Here is a 22500-nt window from a genome sequence, read left to right on the forward strand (position 1 = left end):
CTCCCATCAGAAAACTGGTTATAAGACTTTATTTCTTGCTTGAACGTTATTTAATAATACTTTAACTTGCACATAAACTTACCAGAACAGTACAGTAATCCCGCATATTTCGCGGTAGTTACGTTCTTGTATCCCCCGCGAAAAGTCAATTCCGCGAATACTCTATTAACAATTGAATCTTACACTTGTGTCCACCATGCTGCCCATCACACAGTCCATGTCCATACTGATTGCGAGACAATTCGCCGTCAGACAATTCCCCGTCAAAACATGGACGATTCCCCTTCAGAACAATTCGCACCCTGGACGATTCCCCGCCATTCTATAAATATACTAATCAATACTTTTATCAATATACTTATTAATTAATCAATACTTTAATAACTGTATTTCAGGGGGATCCAGCAAAGTCTATGTTCAGTAGCGTAGGTTCTGGATATTATTTATTAGTTGCTCCTTTAGTCAATAATTAACTTGTTTCTTCCTCGCTGTAGTTGCCTTTGAATTATATTCTAGCGTCATCCATAGCTATCTTCATTAATGAAGGCGAATTGTTTTGTGTTTGTTGTGACTGCGAATTGTCCCGAAACCTCCATACTCATCCCGAAATACCTTCTTACAAGATTGAAAGCACATACTCCATTATGAAGGAAAAACGTAAACACCGTACTGTAATACACAATTATCTACACATTTATTCACAAAACAGTACAAAATAAAAAGATGCATTAACTGGTGATAGCAAACACTCGCACGGTCGTTTCTTAGCTTGTCCAGTAACACAATCTTCTCTGCTAAGGTCATAACTTTTCTTGATCGTTTTGTCACTTTGGAGTTCTTACTAATTGTATTATTAGCCTTTGGTGAGGCTGGCTTACGTCCTGGGGCCATGTGGAAAGCAAGTGGGAGTCAAGAGGCTCGTATCATACTGCGGTTACAAGTACAACAGACACGTAAGGCAGTCAGGCGTGGACTGAGGACTGCGGGGCAGAGAACAGTGTTGCCATATCCAAACAACGAAATTATGCTAGGGCAATGAAAAAATTATGCTAGATTGAGCAAATTTGTTCCAAGTAAAAAATGAATTATGCTAACTTGAAGCTAAATGATAAAATTCTATACATATTCGTGCAACATATCAATTATGTATTGTTTACTATGAAAATATTAAAATGAACCTACATACAGTAAGAGGATAAATATCGGTTTTGTGCCCATACTGCTTTTTCCCACGAAACTTACGTTTTTCTGATGGATTTTGATGTGATTCATTCGATTTTGAGCATCATTTCCGTCAGAAATAACCAGATTTTGAGATATGACCCCCCCCCATCCCCCTGCAATAATGGGGGAGCTTTGGGGAATCGGAGGTTATAGGGAGGGGGGGAAACACAGAAAATGGTCATTTCCGACTGAAATGAAGCTGAAAATCGAAAGAATCATACCAAAATCCATCGGAAAAACCTAGGTTTCATGGGTAAAGTACAAAGCTCAAACTTATCCTAACCTAACCTAACCGAACCAAACCGAACCTAACCTAAAACCTAACCTAACCTAAAACCTAACCTAACCTAATCCAACCTAACCTAACCTAATCCAACCCAACCAAGCCCAAACTGAAAGTAACCAACTATTCAAACATCTTACCTTATTCGTCTCTCCCTCTCTCTCTCTCTCTCTCTGTCTCTCTTTCTCTCTCTCTGATTTGTAGCTTTTATAAAATTATTCCAAAAATATTCCATTCCATTCTCTGTTATGCTAGAATGATTCTAAAACTTCTAATATGCTAAAAAATATTCCAGACTCGAAAATTTGATCAAAATTATGCTAAAAGAATAAAATTATGCTAGATATGGTAACACTGGCAGAGGGGCCGCGGGAAAGGGACAGACTACAGAGGGTGGCGTGAGTTTACCGCGCTACAATTGGAAGCTGCGGGAATTTCAAATTTTTTGTTTTCTGTATATTCAAGGATATTTTAGTTGAACTTATTAATGCTAAGAAAATCCGCGAGAGGGCAAAACCGTAGACAAAAAATCCGCAAAAAATGCGGGAGTACTGTACTGTAAATATTTAACTTACAAATACAGCACTGAGGAAAAGCAGAACAGCGAATCACATCACGTGATCAAAACAAACCATGCGTGCTGAGCTGATGTTCGAGGATTTGGCCTATCAAAGGCCTCTCTTGCGTAAATATATAGTTTTCGTAATGGTTCTTTAATCTTACGTTATCTTATACATATCCCAGCACTATTCTTTTATAACTGCTAGCGCGTTCGGCAGGAACGTGTTCCGGGCGAGTTTGCTGTGTATATATATATATATATCATCTCATCTCATATCATCAGCTGTTTGAGTGTCCACTGCAGGACCGGCCTATCCCAGCCGAAGCGGTGACGATACAGCCAATGTACGGTATCTCTACCAAGTGGCTTAGGCTGTCTGGTAGAGACTGTTTGTAGGGTGAGAAGTGCTTGTAAGTGTATTGTAGTGTTGGAGTGGCTTTGGATGTGTGTGTAGTCTGTGAACCAAGTGTAATTGGCCCGAGCAAGCAGACTGAGTGCAAGCATACTTTACAGTATGCGACACTGGTTCAACCACAGCACCCCTGATGTCCGCCAATGCAGTACGTGGCCAGAAGAACGCTCCCAAAGTTTATTATCCTGGTGGGGCGCGAACCCTCGTTCTTCAGTGTACAAAAACGCACACTTTACCACTGTACCACAGAGGCTCCTATATATATATACATATATATATATATATATATATTTATATACCATATATATATGACAACGTAAAGGCACGTGGTGGCGAGATAAAATGGTCAGAAGATGAACAGCTGGTGGTGCAAGCAACTCAACCACTCGTGGTGAGTGAGGTGAGGAAGGGCATTGTCCGGGAAAGACAGTCTATATTTACCATGGCCTTGGGCATGGACCACTTGTGTTTACTGTATCATCAACCCATTCTCACTCTCTCTCTCTCTCTCTCAAACTACTAGAGATGACCTTACAATATACTCGTTACTCTTTCTCTCTCTCTCTCTCTCTCTCTCAAACTACTTGAAATCACCATTCAATTTACTTGTAACTCTCTCTCTCTCTCTCTCTCTCTCTCAAACTACTAGAAATGACCGTTCAGTTCACTCATAACTCGCTCTCTCTCTCTATCTCTCAAACTACTAGAAATGACCGTTCAGTTCACTCATAACTTGCTCTCTCTCTCTCTCTCTCTCTCAGACTACTAGAAATGACCGTTCAGTTCACTCATAACTCGCTCTCTCTCTCTCTCTCTCTCTTTCTCTCTCTCAGACTACTAGAAATGACCATTCAGTTCACTCATAACTCTCTCTCTCTCTCTCCCTGCGCGCTTCATGGTGTCCGCACGTATTCTGAGCATGTATGGGGTTGCGTGCAGGTAGTATCAAGAGTTGCCACCTGCCCCTATTTCCCATACAAATTTCAACCACCTACTCCATGTCTGGCATCAAACTCTCATCCCTTTTCTGTCCAACTCTCTAATGCAAGAGTTAACCGTTACTCCCAGTCTTTCATTCATGCAACAGGTCAGCTCTGGAACTGTCTCCCTCTGTCTGTATTTCCTCCTGCTTATGATCTCCAGTCTTTCAAACGCAGTGTGTCCAGGCATCTCAAAATGATCGGATCTTGAATTTGGCTCTCTATTGTATTTTGTTTTTCTCTTGGAGGGAACTGTTACTGCGGGCTCATGGCCTTTGGTTCCTTCTTCCTCGCATTAAAAAAAAAAAAAAAAAAAAAAAAAAAAAAAAAAAAATGTGGCGTGGTTTTGGTACGCCTTTGAAAATCACACTAATTTGAGGCCTATCGCTTTTGAATCTGTCAAGGCCCAAATGGGGCCTATCGCACTCCTCGGGTAAATTTATTACAGTATTGTTGATGTTAAGCATGGTCTAAGATACTAGAGTAAATTGTATTTTGTAACTGTATCTCAAATTCTTCATATGCAAGTACAGTATGTTTACATATGGAGCATATGATACTAAACCTCAATGTTTGTCCCCAGCCTCCACGCTTGGGAAGGACTTTCCTCAGTTCTTGGAGCTAATAACGGCCCCGACCACTAAGATCCTGGACCGCTGGCTGGAATCTGAACCACTTAAGGCCACATTGGCTACTAGCAGTGTCATTGGAAGCATGATCAGCCCTTCTACACCAGGCAGTGGGTCAGTTTTAATTTCCTCCAGATAGATTTTTAGTAAGGAAGGTAAAATTACATATAATTTAAAATTTTGTCTGTTTCCCTATCTATCTATTGCCAGACGCCCTGATCCGGTAAGGGGTGGCCACAAACAAATCACCTCCATGTCACCTGGTTCCCCTCCATTCTGCTGCCCTAACCCCAGCTCACACACCCCTCTCTCAGATACCTCTCCATGCCATCCCTCCATCTCATCCTTGGCCTCCACTTCCCTCGCCCCCCCTCCACCTCACTCACACACACTCTTCTCATTAGTCTCTCACTCTCCATCCTCTCCACATGACCAAACGACCTTATTGTATTTCTCCTAATATTTTCTATCACATCCATGTCCACACCACAGTGCTTCTTCACTTCCTCCTTTGTCTTTCTGTCTCCTCATGTAACTCCACATTCTCCCTTCAGATATGTAGCTCATTTCCACTACTCTCACTCTTGACTTCTGTCATTCCAACAAGGTATAGTCACATGCTAAAGTCCTGTCGCCTCTCCTGCTTCACTGGGGAGAGTGAGATTCATAGATCTGATGATGAGATCTGCTAATAGAGAGCATTTTCCTGCCATCAGATGGCGCACTACGGTGTGAGGTATGACAGGTGGGGGAGAGGAGGGGATATAGGGTTGCAGTGGGTATAGTGCGGAGACTCGGGAGGGAGTAGGATATTGTAGAATGCATGCTTCTTTCCTTTATCAAGTAAATAGTGTGACAGCTACCATTTTTGTAACAGTCATCATTAATCCAAGTTGCATCATAATTTATATTTTGGGACTCATAATTAGTGCTTCCATGGTATATATACAGTAATTACAGTAACCCCTCCAATATCCGTATCAATAGAGCCATCGGTAGGTTCGGTTATTGGTTTCGTCTGGATATTGGGCCCCAGCTTATGGACTTGTACTTATGGACCCTAACTCAGAGAAACACCTATACAACTCCCTCTGGACATGCATAGCACCTATTTAAGACCCAAATCACACCAATAAGGCACATAAATGTCTGAAATAAATGCAAAAGAAACATAAAATGAGGGTTTAGAAGTATGTTCATACATCAATAAACATTCTGGTACTTATGGACCCTAACCTAGCCTAACTCTGAAAAACACATTCCTACTGCACATGCATGAGGTAAGTATAGTATGGAAAAAAGTACAGTATGAAACATTCTGGTAAGTATAGTATGGAAAAAAGTACAATATGAAACATTCTGGTTACTTACAGCAAGTCCCTGGCCACCTCGATGAATAACCGCCTCCTCTCGGACTCTGACAGTAAGAACGATTTCCTGAAGCACTTGCATTACACTCTTCCTGAAGTCTTGCACTGAACTTAGTCAATAACACACAGAAGTCCGTTCTCTTCACAGTGTTCACTTTAGTCCAAATAATGTTCCAGTTAACTTTAGTGTTGCACATTAACTTTTCCCAATCTTTTCAAAATTTCTAAAGCCAAAACAAAGAAGGTTAGTTACGTTAAATTTTGTTTCCACTGAGTCTTTTCTCTCATTTCGAAAACCTTAACACAACACACCGTTTTTTTCACTGCACAACACTCAAAATTCCCGTGTGGTCTAGTGGAGAAGTTCTTGCTGTTTATTCACTGTCAGAGTCCGAGAGTATCACTGGCAGGCGACCAAGGGGTGCATCGGTGGGTCGTGGTGATGGCGTACCGACTACAGAAGACTCTGAAGAAAGCCGCAAACTCACATCGAGCGGTGACTCCACTGTAGCTGATGTGCTGGGCTGTGGCTCGGAGCATGAGGGCCTGTCTTGGGGAGGCAACGGAGTGGAACCAGGGCTTGGCACAGCGGGGGTCACGGGCCTCAAAAAACTGTCAATCGTTGACTGACGCAAGGACCGACGATTCTGGCGATTGATGATGCTCTGCCGGAAAGCACGCACTTCCTCCACGAGTCCCAAGGGCCTCATCTCCCTGTCGCAGTCCGGGTGTTCCAGGTAGTCTAGGATGAACTCTAGATGTTCCCGGAGTGCGCTCAGCTTGGGGATGGCTGGAGTAGTGTCCTGCTGAGAGGAGTCCGCATCATCATCGCCTTCGTCGTTGGAATCTTCAAGTTCGGGACTGACACCAGCAACTGAAGACGCGATCTCGATATCAGACAACGTCTGATACCCAGGATCGCCCTCGTCGTTGTCCAACCACTCACGAACATCGTCCACATCAACATCGTCGCCGTGCGTACATAGCCGTGCATGGAAGTCATCCACGTCAAACCCTAGAAAATCGTACTCCACATCTGTTCCGAGAAGCAGACGAGACCAACCATTTTCAAGAGTTTTCACAGGGACTTCCTTCCATGCACTAGCCCAGTTGTACAGCGCAGACTTGATGTTGTAGCGGCAAAGGTTTTCCAAAGTCCGCTTGCCTCGAGTGTCACGTCCTTCCCTGCGCTCATCCTCGTCCTCGAGAACAACCATCACCTCGTCCAGGAACTTCCGACGGTACAGGCGCTTTGTTGCCACGATCACTCCTTGGTCCATGGGTTGAATGAGAGCAGTCGTATTAGGTGGCAGAAACATGCACCTAATACGGCCATTCTCAGCAACCAAGTCCTTGTCGCACGGGTGGGCAGGTGCATTGTCGAGGAGAAGGAGAGCCTTTACCTGGTCGTGAGGGATTCCCAGTGTCTTCGTCTGGTACTGGATGATCTCCTTGATGAAGTGACGGTGAAACCAGTCCTTGAAAATCACAGCTGTGAACCATGCTTTCAAAGAATGGTACCATACGACAGGAAGGACATCCATCACCCCACGAAGGCACCGAGGCTGCTTTGCACGGCCAACAATAACGGGCTTAAGCCGGTGCATGCCGTTAGCATTGGCACAACACAAAGCAGATATCCGTTCCTTAGAAAGCTTGCGGCCAGGTACATGCTTCTCCATCTCATCGGCTAGAGTGTTCGTTGGCAGCGAGCGATAGAATAGGCCAGTTTCGTCTGCGTTATAGACTTGACCGAGAGTGAGGCCCCCCCTGTCAATCAAGCCTTTCACCTTGTGCCGAAACTCGTCAACTTCATCCTCGTTAGCTTCCAATGCTTCGCCATGTGCTTTACGGTTAGTAAGGCCATGTCGCAACTTGAACGCGAAGAGCCAACCCTCGGATGCCTTGAAGTCTAGGGCGTCGTGAAGCCTTGCAAACTTCTCAGCAGCAGCCTTCAGCTCCGTTCCACGTACCATCACACCAGCTGCACGTTTCTGTCGGTACCAAATCAACGTGGATCGGTCGATTTCTGCAAACTTGGGGGTAAACATAACCTTCCTTTCCACGTTGCGTTTGCTTCTCGACGAGAAGTCAGCCGTGTACTGCATGAGTTTGTCTCGGGAACGTTTGATATCGAACAAAGTCGACCGGGCCAGGTTAAACTCGCGGAGAATGCGTGAAGAAGACCAACCCGCATCAACTTTCTCCAATATCTCCCGTTTCTTCTCCAGAGTCAACACCACTCTCTTCCTTTTCTCAGGAGGCGGGGCCATCATCACACACACTAAGAGGAGGGCAGAGAGCAGCAGGAGGCCTTGCAGCAAGTACGGCACCACCACAAAAGCGAGCACGTGGGCAGCCATTGCGAAGAGCGTAGGTCCAGTCGTGGTGAGAGACAGGCGGGAAGTGGGGAGGATGCAGCGGCGCTCTATCGAACGTCGGAGGAATGACGAACCAAAACAATGCTCTCACGCGGCGCGCGCGGCAAGTTCAAATTACGGACGGCAAAAAATCGATTTTTTTTTTTTATAATATTTTTGGATTTTCGGACCATTTTGGGAATGTTTGATCCCAGGACGATAAGGTTCGGTTAGTGGGGATGTTCGGTTATTGGGCGTCCGGATATTAGAGTGATTACTGTAATTAAATATATTTCCTTACCGATGTTGTGCTGTCACAACACCAATACTAATGTTAGATTTCCTTAACCCCTAAAGTACGCAATTCGCTCAGCAGGTTTGTCCCTCCAGTTGCAAAACAGGGTCGATTTTTCGACTTTCACCAAGGGAAAAATTTTTCTTCCACATTTCAAGAGACTGAATATACACACCTGAAAATGTATGTTTCAGCGAGATTGACCAAATAGTTATCGCACAATCACCCGTCAAAAATGGAAAAAAGTTACCAATCCCCCATGGGTGAAAACAAAAAATGTATAGAAAATGCATTATTTATGGTAAATAATTATATGTGCATAACTAATGTCAATGTGAAGTGTTCCCTAGGCATGAAATGTCAGTGTGGCATATGCCCATAGCAACAAAACAAGCCAGGCAAAAAGTGGAGGTGGAGCGTGTATGGCTGGAGGGGGGAGGAGGATGGAGGGATAGGGGAGGAGGGAGGGGGAGGAGGGAGAGGGGAGAAGGGTTGCTATGCACACACACCGTGCTAGGGGGTGTGGTGGGGTAAGGTTGGTTGGGAGGGGACAATGTGGAGATGACGCAATGGGGCTGAGGGAGATAAAGTGACCGTGGTGGGGGAGGGGGAGTTCCTTCTCCCCCACCTTAGGGGGCCAATCATGCCATACCACCCCAGACACTCTAGCTCTTATTGGTCTGATCCTATATGTATCACCAAAGGGGCAGAGTTACCCTCCCCCAGTTCTTTGTGTGTCTTTATCAATCGTACAGCATAGGGTGGCGTGTCAAATTACACTAAAGCACGATCGTGTGGCATCGGTCTTGAAGGGTTAAGCAGGATCTGTCTTGACATCATTAAATCTAGTATAAATTGTCAGCTCTTGAAAATGAACACAGGGTAACAGGAGTAGTGTAACGGATGTTTATATGTTTGTATGTATTCACTAGTGGCATCGTAAAGAAATATAGGACCATGCGCCCACCACCATCCCCAGAAATTTACACCCACTCTTCCACTCTTACCTATTTCTTGAATATGATGTTCATGATGTCGGGTGTTTCGTGGTCTCCAGCAGTGCCGTGCTCGTGCTTCGACTGATGTGAAATACTTTTCATCTATGAAGATAACAATTTCCCAAAATGATTCTTCAGCTTGTAGATATCGTAAGGCAAAGCCAAGACGACCTTCCATGTGTTGCTGCGGTAATTTTTCTTTATGGGCCAGGGTATAGCAGTGAATCTTTGCTCTGTGGACCCACTCTAATAACGTGGAAGGGTGGAAACGGAATTGCAGGTCTTGACTGAGCTGGACTACTGATGCTAAAGGTTGATTTTGCACAGTCCTGATAAGAAGAGCATCATGCTGAGGTGTGGTTACCCACGGCCTTCCTGATTGCGGTTTGGTATGTAGAGCCCTCTTCCTGGTATCGCTTAATCCACCGTTGAACGGTCCGTTGTGACGCGCCTGTAGTACGCGCTATATCATTCGTCGCCATTCCTCCCTCCCACAGGCCAATGATACGTCCTTGTTCAGTGACAACCTCCACTGCATTAGTTCTTCCTGTAGCCATACCTTGGAATGAACAGTATAATAACCTCATTTGCAGTGCTAATGCAACAGTAAGGCAAATAAACTATCAGTGATGTAAAGGCCTGACACGTATGCCTGTCAGTAAAAATGATAATAAGAAAGAATAATATTATACAGTGTGTAGTAACTTATGACATGTAACAATATATGTATTACAAATTAACAAAATAATTATCATGATACTGTATCTGGTCAGGGATACTATAGTGCCAAAACATTATAAAGAGTTGCATGCCAGGTCTTAACTGAATCCCGAGGGGACCTCTTAATCCTTCACACAGTCACTCGTGTTCCGATTTTGGCAAAGGCTTTGTAAAATTCTCTCCCTCACGTTTCCTGAGAAAGGGTATACCACTCACGATTGTCCGTTCGCCTGCTCTCTCTCTAACCCTGACTTCCGCTTCCTTCCATATATATATCTATATCCATGTGTGTATTTACCTATTTGTATTTTCCTATTTGTAGTATACAGGAATTGAGCAATGCTCGTGTTGTCCTGTCTCCATATCCACATTTATCAAGTCTACCTTTACACACATGAATGTTTTTCTCATGCACCACCTCTTTGTCTAAGTCGTTCCAAATATTTAAGAATATACCTAATTGTGATATATACGGAATGTACTATGCTCGTGGGTTTCCGTCGCTGTTTCTCAATAAGTCGAATTTAACTTTAAACTCGTTTATGTTTTTAGACTGGACGATCTCTTTGTCCAGGCTATTCCATAAGTCTATACTTCTGTAAGGAAAGCTATATTTCTTGATATCCTTCAAGCAGCTTGACTTTTTCAATTTCATTCCATGTCCTCTTGTTGCTCTCTTATCCCATACAAACAGATCTTCTTTGTCAATTTTATCTACTCCCACCATGGTCCTGAACACCGCAATCATGTCTCCCCTCTTTCTCCTTTCCTCTAACGAAGGCAAATCCAGTTTTTCCAGCCTCTCTCTGTATGACAGGTCTGTCAGACTGGGGACCATCTTGGTTGCTGTTCTTTGTATTCTCTCAATCTTGTTTATATCTTTCTTTTTGTGTGGGGACCACACTACCGCTGCATATTCTAACCTGGGGCGGATCATGGCCACTATCAATTTTTTCATCATTTCCTCATCCATATAATGAAATGCTACTCTTATGTTAGTCAAGAGCTTATAAGTCTCTCCAACTATCTTGTTAATGTGCTTTTCTGGTGACAAACTATCTTGGACCAGCACTCCCAAATCTTTCTCTTCTCTCCTTTTTGTGATTAATTCATTACCCAAAAAATAATTTAGTGATGGTCTCCTGGTACTTTTACCCATTTCCAATATTTTACATTTCTTTACATTAAATTTCATTTCCCACGTCCGGCTCCAATTGTGTATCCTATCCAAATCCTCCTGCAGTATTTTACAATCCTCCTCAACCTCTATCTTCCTCAAGATCTTTACATCATCAGCAAACAGACTCGCATAACTGTTCACTCCATCTACCATATCATTTACATAAATCAGGAACATTACTGGCGCCAACACTGAGCCTTGAGGGACTCCACTTGTTACTTCCCTCCATCCAGACATCTTTTCCTTTATTACTGTCCTCATTTGTCTGTCTCTCAAAAAGTCTCTCATCCATTCCAGAAGTTTCCCCTTTAGTCCTCCTATATATTCTAGTTTCCACATTAGTCTCTTATGAGGTACCTTGTCAAAGGCCTTCTCTAAGTCTAAGTACACACAATCCACCCAACCATCTCTCTCCTGTACCACATCAATCGCTCTTGAGTAAAAGCTCAACAAGTTTGAAACACATGACCTTCCACTTCTGAATCCAAACTGACATTCAGCCAAAATATTCATCTCTTCCAGATATTTTATCCATCTGTCCCTCAGGATTCTCTCACACAATTTTGCGACCATGCTGGTTAGAGACACTGGTCTATAATTCAGGGTTCTTCCCTGTTTCCTCCCTTGTAAATTGGTACCACATTTGCCCTCTTCCATTCTTTTGGCACTTTCCCCTCTTCCAGTGAGCATACAATTAAGCTGTGAATTTTATCCGCCAGTTCTTCTCTGCATTCCTTCAGTACCCAATTAGAAATTCCATCAGGTCCTGGGGCTTTCCTTACATCTTGAGTTTCCAGTAATTTATACACTTCCTGCACCTCCACTTTTATATCTTTCATCACCGGAACATTTCTAATCACTCCCTCCCCTTCCACAAGCTCCTTTTCTTTAGTGAAAACTGACTGGAAACGTTTGTTCATTATTTCTACTTGCATTGCCGCATCATTAAAGACCTCTCCATCTACTTTCAGCTTGGTGATTCCTTCCTTTTGTTTCAGTTTGCCATTAACAAATCTATAAAACAGTTTGGGTTCATCCTTGCATTTGTCAATTATACCTTTTTCAAAATTCCTTTCTTCTTCCCTACGTATTCTTGTGTATTCGTTTCTTGTTCTTTTATATTCTTCCTTTGTTCTGTCGTTACCTCTCTTTCTCCAATTGTTCCACGCCTTATCTCTCTCTTTTTTGGCTATCATACACCTTCTATTAAACCACTCCTTTTTCCTGTTTTCTTTCCCTCTTACTCTTGGTACAAATTTTTCCACTCCCAAATTATAGAGGTCTAGAAAGATATCCCACTTCCTCTGTATCTCTCTTGTTTCTCTGAATTTTCTCCAATCCGCATTTTCAAAAAAGTTTCTCAATCCTGTAAAATTTGCTTTGCCAAAGTTGTATCTTCCCTGTCTATGAAGCTCGTCTCTTGGCTCGACGTTTCCTATTAACATCTGGAACTCAATGACCACGTGATCACTTTTTCCCAAAGGACAGAGATATTCCAATGATTCTATTACATCAGGTTCTTTGGTGAACAGTAAATCTAACCTTGCTGGTGTGTCCTCACCTCGAAACCGTGTCTCTTCTTTGACCCACTGCGTCATCACATTATTCATTATTATATTTAATAACATAGTACCCCACGAATCCTCGCCGCCTCCCGAGTACCATTCCTCCCAGTTCACCTCTTTACAATTAAAGTCACCCACCAAAATTATATTATTGCTTTTCTCAATTATTTTTTGCAAGTAGCTAGCCATATCTGACAACATCTCATGGTATTCGTCATCCTTCCATGCTCTCGTCTTTGGGGGAACATACACTACCGCCATATCTCTCTTAACATTCTCTCCAGTTTCTAATTTCATATATATCACTTCAGCCCTGCCTTCTCCCATTTCCACAGTATCTACATTTATGTTGTTCTTCACTGCTATCATCACTCCTCCTCCCTTTTTTTCTTTTCTGTCTTTTCTCCACAGTTTGTATTTACCATCTCCCAAATGAACATCAATATCTTCTCTTAATTTGGTCTCTACAAAGCACATGACATCAGGTTCATGTTCTCTTAATTTGGTCTCTACAAAGCACATGACATCAGGTTCATGTTCTCTCAAGAAATCATTAATTTTGATCCTTGTCGATATGAAACCATCAACATTAGTATATATCACCTTCAAATTATTTTTGACATTATTAATACCCTCTTCTCTCCTACTCTCTGTCCGTACCACTTCCTCAACTTCTGATCTTTCACAACCATCCCCCCTAATTTCCTTCACTTCTATTTCCTTAAATACCATTTCCTTACTTTCATATCCAATACTCTCCAAAAAAAAGTATTACGTTCTTCCTCTGTCCTCTTATCATTTTTTTCCTTTACTTCTTCCTTTAATGATTTTAAAGCTTCTCTTTCTTCTTCATTCAGATCTTTTCTTATTATAATATTTTCCATCCCCGCCTCTTTGCTTAATTTCCAGGTCACTTTAAGTATCTCATTTATTACACTTTCTGATGTAAACTTGACTCTCATTGGTCTTGTTTCCCCTTTCTTATAAGGCCCTATCCTCCTTACTTCCTCAATTTCTTTTACCCACTTGTTTCCTTCGGGGTCAATCTTGCCTAATATTCCTCTCACCATGTTCGTGTCTCTCTCGAGTCTTGCGAACCTAACCTTTTCTTCCTCTTCCCTGTTTCCAAATACTATCACACATCTGTTCCTTTCTACAGTTTCTCTCACTATTTTCTCTTTTTTCTTCAGTATTTTCACTACATTTTCTTCCATTTCTTTCTTGTTCATTTCCCTTTCTTCCTGGATGATCTCTCTTAAGCTGACCACTTCTTTCTGTTCTTCCTCTACGTGTGCCCACTTTGCCTTGTGTTCTTCTAGTACATTACTCACCTTCTCCGTTTTATTAGTACTCTCTTCAAGTTTCCTCCTCAGTTCAACATTTTCCCGCTTCAAATTCTTAATCTCTTCATTGGCTGATTCGTTGGACTGGATTAGACTCTGTATGGTGGTTTCCGTATTTCCTGACACATCCTTTATCACTAGATTCTCTACTTTTTTTCGAGTTCACTAATCCTCATAATTAATGTTTTCACTAGGTCCATGACATTAGTATTAGCATCAAATCCTTGAAATTCCATTCCCTCATTGTTTACATTTTCGGCCATCTTTAACGTACCGATCAAGTACCTAAACAGCTGTTACCAATAAGCCACAAACATTCATGTATACTATTGCCAACAAATCTTTACATTTTTGGTAGTCTACCAACTTTCATTATTTTAAATTTAAAGAAAGACCCTAGGAGACAGGACAGACAAAATTCCTGAAACTACTCAAGGTCAGGAGCGATGCCTGGGACGTCCTCTCTCTCCGGCTGTTCGTATAGAGAGATATAGATATATATATATACTGTATACACATATATGTATGTATATATATATAGAGAGAGAGAGTATATATGTATATATATATATATATATATATATATATATATATACAGTAATTACTCCAATATCCGATGTAATAGAGCCATAGGTAGGTCCGGATATTGGTTCTGTCCGGATATTGGGCCCCAGCTTATGGACTTGTACTTATGGACCCTAACTCAGAGAAACACCTATACAACTCCCTCTGGACATGCATAGTACGTATTTAAGACCCAGATCACACCAATAAGACACATAAATGACTGAAATAAATGCAAAAGAAACATAAAATGAGGGTTTAGAAGTATGTTCATACATTAATAAACATTCTGGTACTTATGGACCCTAACCTAGCCTAACTCAGAAAAACACATTCCTACTGCACATGCATAGCTCCTAACACCCTATTCACACCAATAAAGGACATTAAAGAGTGAAATGAAGTAAGTATAGTATGGAAAAAAGTACAGTATGAAACATTCTGCCTACTTACAACAAGTTCAAATTACAGGCGGGAATTTTTTTTTTTTTGGGGGGGGGGGTTCGGACCATTTTGGGAATATTGGATCCCAGGACGATTATGTCCGGGTAGTGGGGATGTTCGGATATTGGGCGTCCGGATATTAGAGTGATTACTGTATTTATATATAAAATCTCTCTCTTTCTCTCTCTCTTTTTCTCTCTCTCTCTCTCTCTCTCTTTATTTATATTTATATATATATACTGTATATATATATATATATATATATATATACAGTAGAACCTCTCTCATTCGGACTATATGGGGGGAAGGGTTGTCCGAATTAGCAGATTGTCCGGACCATCAGGGTAATCTCCAGTTCATACCAAACTCTATCTACATATGGTATGTTTGTTAATTATTAACATATGTGGCATATGTCAACCCTACGTAACTGCAAAAGATGAAAGGATACCAGTACTAAAATAACAAAACTAATCATGTACGATAGTTTTGTATTGCATAATTTACAGGTAAGGCCATGACAAGAAACTAGCCTACATTTTAAATTTAGTAAGTGACTAAGGCCCGTGTAGGCAAAAAAAATAATTAATTAATTAACTGTAATATTTGGAGTGAAAATAAAACTTATGTAGGCAAAAAATACATTGTCATCTTTGGCATATTGATAACACCCATATGGGCAAGAAGCTAATGTTTGATGTACAAGTAAAGCACATTTAAGTACAAAAAATAACCTACAGTAATCATTAAACACTGCAGAATATTCTGACCCATTTTTGTGTAAGCAAACTCCTCCTTTTAACACCTTTATTCATTGCAGAAGCTACACTTGCATTAAGGGGCATGGTAAGGAGGATTAACTTTTGAAATACAGCATAAAAATATAAATGGTTGGTGAACTAGTTGATGGAACGAATGCTAGCGTGTGTTTAAACAGGCGCCCATGTTGCGACCTAGCGTGATCCGAGACTAAACGAATGACGATCGCTTTCCGCGTCGATACTAAAAATGACTTTAGAATTTCTTTCAACATATTTTTCGAGCTTATTATTTTTAAATTTTGTCCGGATTAACAGAAATCCGGATTAAAGGGGTCTGGATTAAAGAGGTGCTACTGTATATATATATATATATATATATATCATCATCATCATCATCATCATCAGCCGTTTTGAGTATCCACTGCAGGACCGGCCTATCTCGACCGAAGTCGGGACGATACAGCCAATGTATCTCTACCAAGTGGCTTAGGCTGTCTGGTAGAGATCGTATGTAGGGTGAGAAGTGCTTGTAAGTGTAATTGTAGTGTTGTAGTGGCTTTGGATGAGTGTGTAGTCTGTGAACCAAGTGTAATCGGCCCGCGCAAGCCAACTGGGTGCGAGCATACATTATAGTAAGCGACACTGGTTCAACCACAGCACCCCTTGTGTCTGCCAATGCATTACGTGGCCGGGTGAACACTCCCAGACTTTTTTACCTTGGTGTGGCGCGAACCCTGACTCACCCGTATACGAAACGCACACTCTACCAGTGTACCACAGAGGCTCCATATATATATATATATATATATACCACAGAGGCTCCATATATATATATATATATATATATATATATATATACCACAGAGGCTCAATACATATATATATATATATATATATATATATATATATATATATATATATATATGTATATATATATATATATATATATATATATATATATGTATATATATATATATGTATATATATATATATGTATATATAAATCCCTCCACTATCCGATGTAATAGAGCTAAAGGCATGTCTGGAAAGTGGTCCAGTCCGGAAAGTCGGCCCCTGGCTCCTGGACTGGTACTTAAGAACCCTAACCCAGCCTAACTTTGAAAGCCACCTAAATAACTCCCTACCGGATATGCATAGCACCTATTTAAACCTATTTAAGACCCTATTCACACCAATAATGGACATAAAGCATGAAATAAATGAAAAGGAACCAAAGAATGAGGAATTAGGAGTGACTGTACCACAGCCAGGGTACATACAGCACATCTGTGGCTGCCTTCTCTAAAGACTTTGGCAGTGGTGAAAATGCTTTTGAAGCACGTACATTAATCTAGTGTTGTGCTGCACTTACAATAATTCTTTGCACTGAGTTATAATTGTTTAACACTGCACATTGTTAATTGCACCACGCCAGTTTCAACTGCAAGTTTGCACTCCACAGTTAATCCTTTGCACTCTAAATTCTAATTTCTTAACACTGGACAACACTGTAAATTCCCATGTGGTCTAGTGGCAAGGTATTGCAGTTTATTCACTGTTTATTCACAAAAAAACGAGCACGTGTGGCTTCCATTGCGATAAGCATCTACTCACAATTGAAGTTAGGCAGTAACTGTTGGTGATGACAGGGAAACAGAGTTGCCATATCGCAACTGCCACATTACCAAACTCCTCAATTTTAATTGCCAAATTTAACTTTTCATTGCCTAATTCGTTAAGCTAGTATTTATGCTTCACCAATTATATATACAAGTGTAAATAAATGTAATCACTCTCCTTATAATTAATAGCATGTTGATTATTTTTACACTATCTAGGCTAGCAGATTAATCAGAGACAGCAGAGAATCCACCGTCTCCATCCTGTGTGTCCTCATACATGTGAAGAATCCGTTTGGTAATGCATTATTCTGATTCATTAGCAAACAAATTTTTCATTACCAAATTGGTCCACATTTGGTAATGAAAATTACCAAATGGCAACCCTGACAGGGGAGGAGGGAAGAGGGAGGATGGAAGGGGTTAAGGGGCTATGGTGTAAACATCTGTTTGGTGCCTCGCGGCAATTTCATATTACGGGTGGAAAAAAAATAAGGTTTGGGGGGGATTTTTTTTTTTTTTTTTTTTTTTTTGGCCATATTTGGGTTCTGAAGGTCCAGGCCCACAATGTCCGGTAGGTGGGGTGTCCGGAAAATGGGTGTCCAGATAGTATAGGGATTATATATATACAGTATATATATATTTGTGGTAGGTGGTGGCGACCATCATCCACTCACTTGATGTAGTGCTGCCTACTCCTTCCTTAGCCTTTATCATTCTTTTTCTATGCCTGCCCTCCTCTCTTCCTATTTCTCCCATCTTTCCTGTCACTTCTTATTGCTTTTCTTTACAGGTGGCTTTACATTGAGTGACAAGCCAAATGGTTTCCTGTAAGCCAAGAAACCATTTACAACGCTGGGTGGTAACCATATAACCAAACCATACGTGCTCCCTACGTGTCAACAAGTGGGTTGGTGGAGGGTTAGTGCCCCTCCCTGTAAAACAAATAACTCGGAGTCAAATGGCCACCCCTTACGGGATTGTGGCGTCTGGCAATAGATAGATAGATAGATAGATATATATATATATATACATATCTATCTATCTATCTATCGCCCGACGCCCTAATCCCGCAAAGGGTGGCCGCAGACAAAACGCCTCCAAGTCACTCTGTCACCCACCATTTGACTCCCCTCCCCCCAACTCACCCCCCCCTCCCTCATATACCTCTCAACTCCATCCCTCCACCTCATCCTCGGTCTACCCCTCCCTCTCCCTCCCTCCACCTCACCTACATACACCCTCTTAGTCAGTCTTTCATTCTCCATTCTCTCCACATGTCCAAACTACCTCAGTGTATTTCTCCTAATCTTTTCAACCACATCCACATCTACCCCACAACGTTCCTTCACTTCTTCATTCGTCAACCTGTCCCTCCACGTCACTCCACATGCTCCTCTCAAGTAACTCATTTCCACTGCTCTCACTCTTGACTTGTTCCCCTCTTGCAGTTTCCATGCCTCGCTTCCATACGTCAGGGTAGGGATCACAATACCATCATGCAGTGACTTCTTAACTTCCATACTCACCTCCCTATTTCTCATCATATATATATATATATACACACATACATACAGTAATCTTCCCACTTTCTGGACGCCCACTTTCCAGACATCCCCACTTACTGGATGTTTTGGTCCCAGGACTTATATACCCATAATTGCCCAGAAATCGAAAAAAAAAAAAAAAGCTTTTTTCCTGCCCATAATTTGAAATTGCCGCACAGTGCCGAAGCTGTTACACCATGGCCCTTTCACCCCTTTCTTCCTCCTCCCTCCCCTGTCAGGTTGCCATTTGATATTTTTCATTACCAAATGTGGGCCAATTTGGTAATGAAAAATTCATTTGGTAATGAATTAGAATAATGCATTGCCAAATGGATTTTTCACATGTATGAGGATACACAGGATGGAGATGGTGGATTGTCTTCTGTCTCTGATTAATCTGCAGGCCTACATAGCGTGAAAATAATCAACATGCTGTTAATTATAAGGAGAGCGATTACATGTATTTCCACTTGCATATATAATTAGTGAAGAATAAATACTAGCTTTACGAATTTGGTAATGAAAAGTTAAATTTGATAATGAAAATTGAGGAGTTTGGTAATGTGGCTGTTGCAATATGGCAACTGTGATTCCCCGTCACCACAACAGTTATTACCTATCTTCGATGGCGGAAGGATGTTTATCGTAGTGGATGCCACAAGTGCTCGTTTTTTTTTTTTTTTTTTTTTTTTTTGAATAAACAGTGAATAAACTGCAATATCTAACCACTTGAACACACGGGAATTTACAGTGTTGTGCAGTGTTAAGAAATTAGAATTTAGAGTGCAAAGGCTTAAGTGTGGAGTGCACACTGGCGGTTGAAACTTGTCCGTTGATACTGGCATGGTGCAATTAACAATGTGCAGTGTTAAACAATTATAACTCACAGCTATGTCTCCATAGTAAGTGCAGCACAACACTGGAATACTGTACGTGCTTCAAGAGCATTTTCACCACTGCAAAGCCTTAAGAAGGTGGCCACAGACATGGTGTAAGTACCCTGGCTGTGGTACAGTCACTTCTACAGTAAGTATGATCTCCTACAGCTTCGGAAACCCCTCCCCCTTCCCCTCCAAGCCCGTCACCAATCGCCTTAAAGGTTGGTAAAATCTTACCTATGTGAAAATGTAGTTAAGTTGAATTTTGGGGGCACTTTTTCATGGCTTGTCTCACATTATTAATTTTTCTCATAAAGTCTGTTGTTTGTCCAGTACAGATTTAGTCCAGTATGGTAGTACTGTACTATCTGACAAAATACCGTACTGGATGCGAGGGTACTGTATACTGTATATATATATATATATATATATATATATATATATATATATACTGTATATAGTACTGTATAATCATAGGGGCATTTGCCTTCTTAGTGTAATAGGAAAAGTATATGGTAGGATACTTATTGATAGAGTTAGGGAAATAACAGAGGAATTAGCTGGAGAAGAACAGGGAGGTTTTAGGAAGGGAACAGGTTGTGTAGATCAGATATTCATTTGTGGATCTTTAGTGGAGAAGTTTCTAGAGAAGGGAAAGAAATTGTATGCAGCCTTCTTGGATTTGGAGAAAGCATATGACAGGGTGGATAGACAAGGAGTGTGGAAAGTATTAAGAATATATGGAGTAGATGGGAAGTTGTTGAAGGCCGTGAAAAGTATGTATGAGGGTGCTAAGGCTGCAGTGCGTGTGGATGGTGTACTGAGTGAATTTTTCTATTTGAAAGTTGGATTGAAACAAGGATGTGTCATGTCTCCATAGTTGTTCAATCTGTATATGGATGGGGTGATAAAAGAGATACAAGGTAGGGCAGTGGATGTTGGAGAGGCCCTAGTGAGAGAGGGCAGTGTTTAGAAACTCCCTGTACTGTTGTTTGCAGATGATACTGTGTTGTTAAGGGAAGACAAAGGGGAGCTGGAAGGCTTGGTGGATGAGTTTGGGAAAGTGTGTAAGAAAAGGAATATAAAGGCGAATGTGGGGAAGAGTAAAGTGATGGTCTTCGAGAGAAGTGAACTCTGTGAATGTACAGTGAGATTGGATGGGGAGGAAATGGAGAATGTGAGTGCATTTAAGTACTTGGGTAGTGTGATGAGTAAGGATGGAAGTTTAGAAGGTGAAGTGCTTGAAAGTGTGCAGCAGGGAAGAAAGGTTGCTGGTTCCTTGAAAGCGGTGATAAGAAACAGGGAAGTGAGCATGGAAGTGAAAAAGCTACTATGTGACAGTATTGTGATACCAACCATAACGTATGGAAGTGAAGCTTGGACCTTGTTGGAGGAAGAGAAGTCAAGAGTGAGAGCAGTGGAAATGAGTTATTTGAGAGGAGCATGTGGAGTCACATGGAGAGAGAAACTGAAAAATGAAGTGAAGGAGCGTTGTGATGTGGATGTGATTGGAAGCGTTAGGAGAAACACATTAAGGTGGTTTGGCCATGTGGAGAGGATGGAGAGTGAGAGACTGATGAGGAGAGTGTATGTGAGTGAGGTGGAGGGGGGGAGAGGGAGGGGGAGGCCAAGGATGAGATGGAGGGATGGAGTGGAGAAGTATTTGAGAGAGGGGGGTTTGAGCTGGGAGCAGGGCAGTGAAATGGCAGGGGACAGAGCGACATGGAGGTGATTTGTTTGTGGCCAACCCTTACGGGATTAAGGCGTCTGGCAATAGATATCTCGTCTCATCTCATCTCATCAGCCGTTTGTGTGTCCACTGCAGGATTGGCCTATCCCAACTGAAGTGGGGACGATACAGCCAATGTAACTCTACCAAGTGGCTTAGGCTGTCCAGTAGAGATTGTATGTAGGGTGAGAAGGGCTTGTAAGTGTAATTGTGGTGTTGGAGTGGCTTTGGATGTGTGTGTAGTCTGTGAACTAAGTGTAATCAGCCCACGCAAGCCGACTAGGTGCAAGCATACTTTATAGTATACGACACTGGTTCAACCACAGCACCCCTTGTGTACGCCAATGCAGTACGTGGCTTGAAGAACGTTCCCATAGTTTATTACCCTGAAGGGGCGCGAACCCTTGCTCTTCGGTGTACGAAAACGCGCACTTTATCACTGTACCACAGAGGCTTCGGCAATAGATATAGATATACAGGAATCCCGCATATTTCGCGGTAGTTACGTTCTTGTAACCCCCGCGAAAATTCAATTCCGCGAATACTCTATTAACATTTGAAAACTTGCACTTATGTCCACCATGCTGCCCATCACACAGTCCATGTCCATACTGATTGCGAGACAATTCGCCGTCAGACAATTCCCCGTCAAAACATGGACGATTCCCCTTCAGAACAATTCGCACCCTGGACGACTCCCCGCCATTCTATAAATATACTAATCAATACTTTCATCAATATACTTATTATTAATTAATCAATACTTTAATAACTATATTGCAGGGGGATCCAGCAAAGTCTATGTTCAGTAGCGTAGGTTCTGGATATTATTTATTAGTTGCACCTTTAGTCAATAATTAACTTGTTTCTTCCTCGCTGTAGTCGCCTTTGAATTATATTCTAGCGTCACCCATAGCTATCTTCATTAATGAAGGCGAATTGTTTTGTGTTTGTTGTGACTGCGAATTGTCCCGAAACCTCCATACTCATCCCGAAATACCTTCTTACAAGATTGAAAGCACATACTCCATTATGAA

At 41.7% G+C, this 22500-nt stretch overlaps 1 protein-coding gene across 1 annotated transcript in view; it reads left to right on the forward strand.

Annotated features, from left to right (window-relative positions):
* LOC145412851 (pyridine nucleotide-disulfide oxidoreductase domain-containing protein 2-like) overlaps positions 1-22500 on the forward strand; it is a 181972-nt gene that overhangs the window by 71544 nt on the left and 87928 nt on the right. The window contains exon 5 of the mRNA XM_080282651.1: positions 4045-4204. Within this exon, the coding sequence (XP_080138777.1) occupies positions 4045-4204 (160 nt within the window). The remainder of the gene's footprint in view (positions 1-4044; positions 4205-22500) is intronic.

The sequence above is a fragment of the Coenobita brevimanus genome, chromosome 94 (genome assembly GCF_032717465.1).
Source record: "Coenobita brevimanus isolate Jiangsu-jjx chromosome 94, ASM3271746v2, whole genome shotgun sequence".
Lineage (NCBI taxonomy): Eukaryota > Metazoa > Arthropoda > Malacostraca > Decapoda > Coenobitidae > Coenobita > Coenobita brevimanus.